General features: G+C 33.9%; 2 protein-coding genes across 2 annotated transcripts; one reads left to right on the top strand and one right to left on the bottom strand.

Moving 5' to 3' along the window:
- Positions 1-1,733: 1,733 nt before the first annotated feature.
- On the bottom strand, positions 1,734-2,515 carry LOC132057631 (uncharacterized). Its single transcript, XM_059450258.1, has one exon. It carries the CDS (start codon positions 2,454-2,456, stop codon positions 1,734-1,736), a length of 723 nt encoding a protein of 240 aa, XP_059306241.1. The 5' UTR covers positions 2,457-2,515.
- Positions 2,516-4,261: 1,746 nt separating this feature from the next.
- On the top strand, positions 4,262-10,562 carry LOC132056384 (U-box domain-containing protein 44-like). The gene is made up of 5 exons (XM_059448546.1): positions 4,262-4,394; positions 5,784-7,129; positions 7,348-7,651; positions 8,334-8,821; positions 9,373-10,562. The coding sequence occupies exons 2-5, from the start codon at positions 5,921-5,923 to the stop codon at positions 10,369-10,371; spliced, it is 3,000 nt and encodes a 999-aa protein (XP_059304529.1). The 5' UTR covers positions 4,262-4,394; positions 5,784-5,920; the 3' UTR covers positions 10,372-10,562.
- Positions 10,563-10,643: the final 81 nt, after the last annotated feature.

The raw sequence follows: 10,643 nt of genomic DNA on the forward strand, positions 1-10,643 counted from the left end.
GATCTTATCTATTAACCTAAAAATAGTAATTTCTTCACTAGATTCTTGCTTGTTGTTGCTCTCTCGTTTTCTCCCTTTTCATTTGTTGATTATTACAGATTTTTACATGCATGCATTTCTTTTACTTTATATTTGTATTATGAAATTTGAGAATTTATGAAAATTCTTTTACTTAGGTGTAGGCATTTCTTTTACTTTATATTTATACTTTAACGAGCTCATATGTGTCTAAATTTTTGTAAAGTCAGTCAAGATTAGGTTATCTTTAAAATATCTTGTTTAGTTAAATATAATTAATCTTTTCAACACAACATAAGTTTGAAGTAGGGCAGAGTTAGAATGTCGGCTACCGATATGGTCGGATTCGATAGCGCTTTGGTTCAAATTATGTATTTATCTTAAAAGTTCATTAAATGTGAATAAATTATTAATTTAGACCTATATTACTTCAAAAATTAGGATTCAGACCTTATAAACTTCAAAATCTGACTCCGCATATGATTTGAAGTAAGTAATTTCATCAAAACGAAAGTTAAAATACTAAAAGAGTGTTATGAAATTTTTTCTTTTATATATTAAAAATAAACTTATTTAAATTTAATTATTACTAACATAAATTATAGTATTTCTTTAATTAAAATATTTTTTTATATTTTAAATAAGCCCGGGCCTCTTGGAAATAGTATAGTTAAGGGCATCTCCAACCCATTGCACCATTTTTTGCACCAAAATGGTGCAAATTAACTCCAACCCGTTGCACCATTTTTTGCACCAAAAAAGAATATTCCTTTTATATTCTTCTCTCTCTTTTATATTATATTATTTTCTTTTACTTAAATTTTATTTTTAATTTCATAAAAAAAATCCTTTCTTTTTTTTCTTTTTCTTTTTTACATATCCATCCCATGTAATTCATAATCCTTTGTTAAATAATCATTTAATATAAAATTATTTTATACCATAAAATTTTAAATAATATAAATTGTAAGCAAATATTATACGTTATACATATTAATGGATAATTCAAATAAAAGTGAAATCATTGATAAAATATAATTAAATAAATACTATTACATTAAGGTAGAATTTATTTTAATTTCTACATAAATATTCAACTTCCATGATTAGTACGTTGCTCCCATAAATGCTCTACTAATGCATTACGAAGTGCAAAATGAGCATCTTTGTTCTTAATTTTTTTGTGTCGAGCTAAAAATTGTTCAAATCGATAATTTTCATCTACTACCATTTCTACTGTTGGAGTTGGACCTTCCCAAGCATCTTGAATTGGTGCATTAAGATCACACTCATCCTCGATTATCATGTTGTGCAGTATAATACATGATGTTAATATATCATGTAACACTTCTTTTCTCCAAAAAAGCGACGGCCCTGCAATAATTGCAAAACGAGATTGCAAAACTCCGAATGCGCGTTCAACATCTTTTCGACATGATTCTTGTTTCGTCGCGAAATATTTCTTCTTTTGAGATTGTGGCTCATGAATGGTTTGCACAATTGTAGACCATTTTGGATATATCTTGTCCCGGCTAAATAATAACCCACGTCATATTCGTTTCCTTGAATAACATAATGGGCGGGAGGAGCAATACCTTTAGCAAGATTGGAAAACAGATGTGGACGATTCTAAAACATTAATGTCATTATTGGTGCGGGCATACCAAAATATTCATGCCATATCCAAAGGTCATAATCACTACTGACTTCAAGAATTATTGTTGGGGATCCACTACGATGCATATTGTCCGGCCCGTCTTTGTTGGACAACTTTTCCATCTCCAATGCATGCAATCTAGACTACCTAGCATTCCTGGAAAACCACGTTGCTCACCGATGTGAAGAAGCCTTGCAACATCGTTAGCTATTGGTGATCTCAGATACTGCTGGCCAAAAACCTCTACGATAGCTCGACAAAATCTCTTCATGCTTTCAATTGCAGTTGACTCTCCAATTTTCACATATTCGTCAGTGGCATCCGCTGGCAAGCCGTATGCCAACATTCTAAACACGAAATTGTGATTTTTTGTACGATGATAAACCAAATCTACCATCGCGTCAAGACGTTGTTCGAAGTACGTATCATGAGCTTTAATTGCATCAACAATGCGAAGAAACAAATTTCGGGACATCCGATATCGACGACGAAACATACCATCATTATAGCGTGGATTATCTGAAAAATAATCGAGAAATAAATTATTATCAGCTGCTTCACGATCTCGATTGATTACTAAATGACCTGGAACAGAGCCAACTCTGAAAACTCCATTATTTTGATATTCTTGCAAATATTGCGACATATAGTTGTTCATGCGAATATTTTGCAAGATTACTTGCTGCTCTTCTGCAATAGTATCATCTAAATCTAAAGATGATGATGATGAAGAGGAATTTTCATCATTATTATTAGAAGAACCTCCAGTATAGAAATTCATTTTCAGAAGACAAATAAGAATGTTTGATTTGATTTTGAAATGAATTGGAAATACTGAGTTATTTACCTAAATGATGTTCATTTTTATAGATTAGGATGAAATCCTTTTTTTATCCGGTTGAGATAAGGATGAAATCCATCCGACGATTGAGATTAGGATGAAATCCATCCGACGATTGAGATCAAGATGAAATCTATCATATTATTATCCGGTTGAGATAAGGATGAAATCCATTCAACGGTTGAGATTAGGATGAAATCCATTCAACGGTTATTATCTCCTAACTTATCATCATGTGTGGGATATGATGAAGGATTTTGAGAAGTTTAAAGATGTCGATGCTAGAAGTAAAAAAGTTCGAAAGCAAGGCTCTTCTTATATATCATCGAGTACGAGACTCTACTCCGATTCACCTCTAGTATCATCTCCTAACTTATCATCATTTTCACTAAATTTGAATGAGAATGTTACAGGTGATTCCACATCATCACAACGACCTATTGAGGTGAAGAAAGCAAAAGAAAAAAGAGAAAAATCGAAGAAGGTTTTTCATTTGCTATGCAAATGGTCCAATCAGAAAATAATCGGCTTGTTGAGTTGTTGGCAAAGTCGGTGCGGACGGAGCGGCGAGATTTGGAGATGAAAGATAGAGCTTTGAAACTAAAAGAATTTAAAGAAGAAAATAAAATTTTATTGTCGAATTTAGATTCTATTGGTGATCCAAATATTCGTGAATTTATTCGACAAGAACAAAAACGAATAATGGATAAAAAGAAGTCAACAATTTCAACGAGCCACAACAATCCTCGCCCCATACACTCAATATTTTAATGATATTGGTGGATGCGGGAAACGACCTACCGAGTACTAAATTATCGTTATAATTTTCTAAATTATTATGTTGTTTAATGTATTTTCAATTTTAATGTATTGAACATTGTTATGTTATTGATCATTGTGTTGTTATTGAACATTGTGTTATAATTGTGTTATATATTCGAAATTATTATGTTATTGAACATTGTGTTATTTATTAACAACATATTATATTTTATATTTGCACTTTTCATTTTTGTGATGGTTATATTTTTTAATACAATTATAACTTTTAATAACATTAACTTACAATTTTATATAAAATAATATATACGAAAATTAATTTATAAAACTTACAGTCCAAAATTAAGATGTAAAATTAATATTATAAGATATTACATAAAAAATAATTAGGTATATTAGGAATCTAAAATTATAAATTAAAATTTATAATATGTTAAATTAAAAGTGTTATATAATAAAAAAAATAAAAAAAAAATATTAATGAATAGTAATGGTGTAGATGAATAGGTATATTAGGAATCTAAATGTAAAAATTAAAATTTATAATATATTAAATTAAAAGTGTTATATAATAAAAAAATAATAATAAATTATTAATAAATAGTAATGGTGCAATGAATAGTGTTGTACCAAATTTGGTGCAATACTATTCATGCATCAAAATGGTGTAAAAAATAGTGCAAGATTGAAGCTTTAAAATACCATTTTTTTGCACTAAAATAGCATTTGGTGCAAAAAATGATGCAAGTTGGAGATAGCCTAAGTACCGTCAAATTGGCGCCAGGCCGGCCCCGTTGTAGGGGCCATATGGTACATTAAATTTAAACTTTCTATTCATTGTTCATTGCCGTGTTTCCTATTCATTGTTCATTACCGTGTTTTTTCTCCCATTGACGTTTACTTGACTTTGCATACTGACAAATTAATATTACCAAATTAGAGAAAATGCCTCTTGTTAATACTAATTCACATCTTGCACACTTCCGGGAATATCAGAATCACTTTTTTGAAGAACCAAAATTAAGCAAAATAACTGAGAAATTTCTTCCTTCGAGCATCAACTGCACATAAATAGACTCTTACTTACCCCTTTTAGAGGTACGTTACTATTGTTAGTGACTATACATTTTGTCCCTTTTATGCACTGATCATAATATATTCATTGGGTATTTGGGTTCCCCATTATGTATTCGATAATTGTCTCATAGATTTGTACTTTAGTGGAGCGACATAGTACTTAGAGTTCTGTTTAATTAACTTTATTTACCAGCTATATTAGATGTACGTTCGTTTTCCTTCCGTTTTTAATTAATTGGCAGAATACATGGACGTGCCCTAAACTTGCCAGTAAATTTCATTTAGACACTTGAACTGTGGCCTGTTCCGATTGAGCACTTGAACACATAATAAAGTATTCCTATTAACTAAGTTTATTAACTTATTTACGTAATAGGTGCTTGAGAACACGCCCAAAAGCTTTTCCAAAATTTGAGTCGGAAGTGTCTAGTAAGAACAGTTTTATCATATCTTCAGGTGCTCAATTGGAACGTACCGTATTTTGAATGTTCAAATGAAATTTATTGGCAAGTTTAAGGGGTTGTCCAGTATTTCTCCTTTTAATTATCTTGAAAACCTATGTTGCTCGGACTCTCCAAAAATGATGGCACACCCGTGTCGGATCCTTCAAAAATGCACTACTTTTGGAGGATCCGACACGCACCCGTGTCCATTTTCGAAGAGTCCGAGTAACATAGTTGAAAACCAGGTTTTTGCATGATAGAAAAGGTTATTGCATCGGTTAATGATCACAGAGTGATTCCAGGAATTCTGCATTTTGTTTCTCTGTTATTAGCTTTCATCTTCTTTATATATGCATCATGCACTAAATTTTAGGTGTTTTTCTAGGTTGTTTTAAAAATAAAAAATAAAAATACTAAAGGAAAATAAAGACTGTTTATACCGAAATCATGCTAAAACAGAGAGGTGAATACTAACATGACTAGGAGACTTATAATGTCTCTTTATTTAAAATTTGATTTGCCTCTACAAATTGATAGTGGGTGCATTGATTTCTACATATATACGTTGAGGATAAAATAAAGACCAAAAACTGAATAAATTTGCAAAAACAGAATCAGATAATTGAGCATTGATCAAGAAGATCAAATAATCTAACCTACTAAAGAAATTCTGATTATCTTTAGTAGGGTGGTTAAGAGATTTTAGGAAGGTTGAGGGAGATAGGTTGTTGCATCTGGTGTTTGTATATTTTTGTTTTCAGTAACTAGTTTCTTATAAGTCAGAGACATTAACCGAGACACTTTCTTTGTTCATACAAGATATTTTTGACATTAAACTGATAAGTAGTAAAAAAAATTACATTATCTTTACCTGAATTTAAAATCAAAATTTGAATACCGAAATTCAACTGTACGAGACACTCTTGAAAATTTTGCATTGATGTTGTGAAGATGGAAATTGATGCAGGTATTACCGTCGGACTTTAACACAAAGATCCAGTCTTTACATATTATCGGGAAGGGCTGAAGTTTGGCTTCTAATGAGCTAGCATAAAGGAGGATTAAGGGATTTGGCTTTGCTTTTGCCTTCCTAATTGTGATATCATGCCAGAGGATCCATCCACTGAAGTTGTCACTGAGATAACTCGACTTATATTTGAAACAATAGAGGCTGCGAATTATGTTGTTGTGCAGAAGGAGAACTTCAATAAATTTTCAAATTTCTTGGAGAAGATTGCTTTGGTCCTAAAAGAGCTATCTAAGTCTGAAACTAGTAAAATCAATAACTTAAGTCCTGCTTTTGAGGATCTCAAGTTGGAGATAGAAGTGATTAAGCAATTAGCTTTGGACTGCAGAAATAGGAACAAAATCTATCTCTTATTAAATTGTCAGAGAATCATGAAGTACTTTGAGAGTAGTACGCGGGATATTAGTCGGACTTTGTTGCTGATAACTTCGGAACCTCTGAACATTTTACCCGAAGTCACTGACGAGCTGAAATATCTATGCAAGAACATGCTGGATACTGAGTATGAAGTCTCTATTGAGGAGGAAGAAGTTTCAGAGAAAATTGAATTACGGATACAAGAGAGGAATATTGATAGATCCTATGCAAATGATTTGCTCATTTGTATTGCAAGAGCTGTCGGAATAGAAAATGAGCAATCACAACTGAAAAAAGAATTTGAAAAATTCAAGACAGAAATTGCAAGTAGTGAACAAGGGAAGAACCTAACGGAGACATTACGGATGGAAGAGATCATTTTATTGCTTGGCAAGGCTGACTTGCTTACAACTGCAGAAGAAAAACAAACGAATTATTTGACTAAAAGAAACTCTTTGGGCAGGCAACCATTAGAACCTTTGCAGTCATTTTACTGCCCAATTACTGGTGATGTCATGGAAGATCCTGTGGAGACTTCTTCTGGGAAGATATTTGAAAGGACAGCGATCGAGAAGTGGTTAGCAAGTGGAAATAAGCTGTGTCCCTTGACCAAAAATCACTTGAAAAAGTCAGATCTTCGGTCCAATAAAACGCTGCGTCAGTCAATTGAAGAATGGAAAAACAGAAACATCATGATCACCATCGCTTCCCTAAAACTGAAAATTCAGACAAACAATGAAGAAGAAGTACTTCAATCTTTACAGAAGTTGCTGGAGTTTTGTGTAAGGAGTGAGTTGCAGAGAGAATGGATAGTGATGGAAAATTACGTTCCAGTTACTATAGATATTCTATGTGCAAATAATACTGAGATACGAAAGTATGCTTTAATGATACTTTATGCTCTCGCAAAGGATAGTGAAGAAGGCAAGGTATTGTTTAGTATACATTTAACAATTCTCTGTTCCAATTTCTGCTCCAGTCAATAATGCATATACATCAGTAGCAGTGAACACACAACTGGTCCAGCTATCTGTAGTAATGTTATCAAATGGATACGTGTTCTATTAAATGTTTGACTTTAATAATAGGAAAACTTTTGGGTTTATGCCAAACGATTTAAATCTAATTTATCTTGTTGTCCTGGCAGGAAAGAATAGGTACAGTATATAATGCTATTGGATTGGTGGTGCGATCTCTTGCACGCAAACCTGAAGAAAGCATATTGGCTTTGCAACTGCTTTTGGAGCTATCTAGAAGTAGTATAGTTCAGAACTTGATTGGCAGTGTCCAGGGTTGCATCCTTCTACTTGTTACTTTCATGAATAGTGAGGACTCTATAGCTGCCAAGTATGCAAGTGAGATCTTGGAGAATCTCTCGTTCCTTGATCAGAATGTTATTGACATGGCAAGATTAAATTATTGTGCACCCTTATTACAACATCTATGTTCAGGTATTTGCTTAACAACCTATCAAATTTTACAGCTGTAAAGAAGGATATTTTTAGACCAAGGGTTACTGCATAATTTAGGCTATGATTATTCCTTTTTGTGCTTTTGGATGTTTTCTTGCATAACTTGTGTGTGACAACTGGAAAACATTGTTCATGATAGATGATATATCTACTGTTACCTTTGATCCACTTTAAATCAAGCCAGCAAGCGCTGAGCATTATTTGAGCATTTATGTGCTATTTTAGCTACTAATTCACTTATAAAGAATAAAATATGTTATAGACATGGTTTAAGCATTCCTGAACAGTCTTGGAGACCTTGAGATGTCTGCAATTCATGGCAATCACACGGTAACTAACCGTTTCAGTTTGACTTGTTGAGAAAACTTATCCATTTTGGAAATTAGGCCAACATAAAGAACTAATACAAGAATGTTGGCACTCTGATATCCTTTATAAAGTTAAAGCATCTAAAAAGGGTATGAACCAATAAGTTATGTGGGTTGGAATGACATACAATTCAAGAATGAAATCCTGATGTCAGGTCGACAAATATAGTGATGATAGATGATATGGTTGGTGAATTTGAAAACGTAAATTTATTATGATTATGGTTGTTAGAATCCGGAACTACTTCCAGAAGCTGTAAACACAATTTTAAAGGTCTATCTCATTGGTGCAGGAACTGAAAGTAAGCGTATGATCATGGCCAAAACCTTGTCGGACATCCAGTTGAGCGACCAGGTTAAGCTGTGCATCATAGAAAAAGGGGCACTGAAGCCACTTCTTGAACTTCTCTGTCATAGCAATACAGAGATGAAAAGCATTGCTGTCAAAGCACTTCAAAGCCTTTCAACTGTCCCACAAAATGGTCAGCTGATGATTAAGGAAGGTGTCAGTGACCTGCTATTTGAACTACTTTTTTGTCACACCTTGTCAACAGAAATACGGGAAAATGTTGCAGCAACAATTATGCAACTTGTTATGTCAAAAAATTCCCAAGGATCAAAAGATGAGCAGGTTTCATTGTTGGAGTCTCATGACGATATCTTTAAACTCTTTTCTCTTGTATCATTGACTGGCTCTAATGTGCAACAAAGCATTCTTCGTATCTTTCAAGCAATGTGCCAATCTCCTGCTGGTTCTGATATCCGGACTAAACTGAGAGAGGTGCGTAAATTCTGGTAAATTATCTTTTATATTTTTGCACAAGCTAACAGAATTGAATATATTGTCACACTTACTATAGCTAGTCCATCCCCCAAGACATAAATTTCTAGGAGAATACAATTCCCTCTAAAGATATCTACCTAACTCAAACTGTAAACTGATGATCCTCATTAGGAAAGAGACATAGAAGTTTTGTGTTATGTATAACGGAAGGAGGTTTTGAATTAAGGGACTACCAAAATCTTAAACATTATCAAGCTGTTCGTAGCATTTTGGCGCTGATGCTTTAGTTTCTCTAAGATTTTGTTGACCGACTTGCTAGTAGGTAGAAGATCTCCTTTTTATATGAAGTGCCTGAAATGATTTCTCAATTGCTCTCCTTTACATCTCCTCAGCCACAAGTTAGTGATTGGCAGTCCTTGAACAAGTGCTTCCTCCTTTACAATCAATTAACTAGATTTCACACTATGGTCAGATCTTGAAGTTCATATAGATAAACACAATTTGACTTCTGACTTCAACTGTCATTTCAATAATTGTTTCATTGTCAGATTTCCGCAATTAAGGTACTAGTCTACCTATGTGAACTTGATGACCGTAAGGTACGGGCTGATGCGGTGAAACTCTTCTATTTATTGGCAAAAGATGGTAGTGATGATATTCTCTTAGAGCATGTAAATAATACCTGCATTGGGAACTTGGTACGGATCATCAGAACTTCAGACAACGAAGAAGAGACTGCTGCTGCATTGGGAATAATCTCCTATCTTCCTCAAGATTGTTCAATGTCCCAGCACCTTCTTGATGCTGGGGCGCTTGATGTCATCTTAGACTGTTTGCGTGGTAGAAATGACCACGCTTCACTAAGAAATGAAGTTGTAGAGAATGCTGCTGGAGCTCTCTGCCGTTTTACTGTTCCAACAAATCCAGAAATACAAAAACAAGTTGCTGAAGCTGGTATTATTCCTCTTCTAGTATCCCTACTAGCATCAGGCAGTTCTTTAACCAAAAAAAGTGCAGCTACTTCTTTAAAGCAGTTTTCAGAAAGTTCAATTAAGCTGAGCAAGCAGCCAGCCAGGAAAAATTGGATGTTAAGCTGTTGTATTGCCTCACCGACACGGGGCTGTCCAGTGCACCTAGGATTTTGTAGTGTGGAATCCTCATTCTGCCTTTTAGAGGCCAATGCTCTCAGACCCCTTGCGGAAGTGCTAGACGAGCCAGATCATGCTGCTTCTGAAGCTTCTTTAGATGCAATCTCGACAATAATTGAAGGTGAACAGCTGCAGAATGGTTCTAAGGTACTTGCAGAAGCTAATGTCATCGCTCCAATCATAAAATTGTTGAGCTCATCCTCCATCATATTGCAAGAAAAAGCTCTCAAGGCCTTGGAGAGGATATTTCGATTGATAGAATTGAAGCAAAAATATGGGACGTCAGCCCAGATGCCACTTGTGGAAATCACTCAAAAAGGAAGAAGTGACATGAAATCTTTAGCTGCTAAAGTTCTAGCTCACTTGAATGTGCTTGCTGAACAGTCTTCCTTTTTCTAATGGAGGAATTTACTTGAACTGTTGAATACTCATATATTTTAGAAAGGAATCTGTTAGATATGAACGTTAGTCTTGTATGTAATGTTTATTGTTGTTTCTAGGCCTGTGTGGGCTCATGGTGCACTAGCAGATATGAAGATCAATGAGTAGTTGCCATTTTCTGTTCCAATGCACCAATTTATTATCTTTTCAAAAATGAGTATGATTTGGTAGTTCTCATGTTATGACTTGGTACCTTAGCTTTTCTGTCAAATTTAATTAGGTTTTTCTTA

Source organism: Lycium ferocissimum, chromosome 5, assembly GCF_029784015.1.
Source record: "Lycium ferocissimum isolate CSIRO_LF1 chromosome 5, AGI_CSIRO_Lferr_CH_V1, whole genome shotgun sequence".
Lineage (NCBI taxonomy): Eukaryota > Viridiplantae > Streptophyta > Magnoliopsida > Solanales > Solanaceae > Lycium > Lycium ferocissimum.

What these genes read in the sequence shown, in the direction of transcription:
- LOC132056384 (XM_059448546.1), top strand. Translation starts at nt 5,921, where the DNA reads ATGCCAGAGGATCCATCCACTGAAGTTGTCACTGAGATAACTCGACTT. An exon ending in AGGATAGTGAAGAAGGCAAG is followed by an intron (nt 7,130 to 7,347) that starts GTATTGTTTAGT and finishes TTGTCCTGGCAG; the next exon opens with GAAAGAATAGGTACAGTATA. An exon ending in ATTACAACATCTATGTTCAG is followed by an intron (nt 7,652 to 8,333) that starts GTATTTGCTTAA and finishes TCATTGGTGCAG; the next exon opens with GAACTGAAAGTAAGCGTATG.
- LOC132057631 (XM_059450258.1), bottom strand. Translation starts at nt 2,456, where the DNA reads ATGAATTTCTATACTGGAGGTTCTTCTAATAATAATGATGAAAATTCC.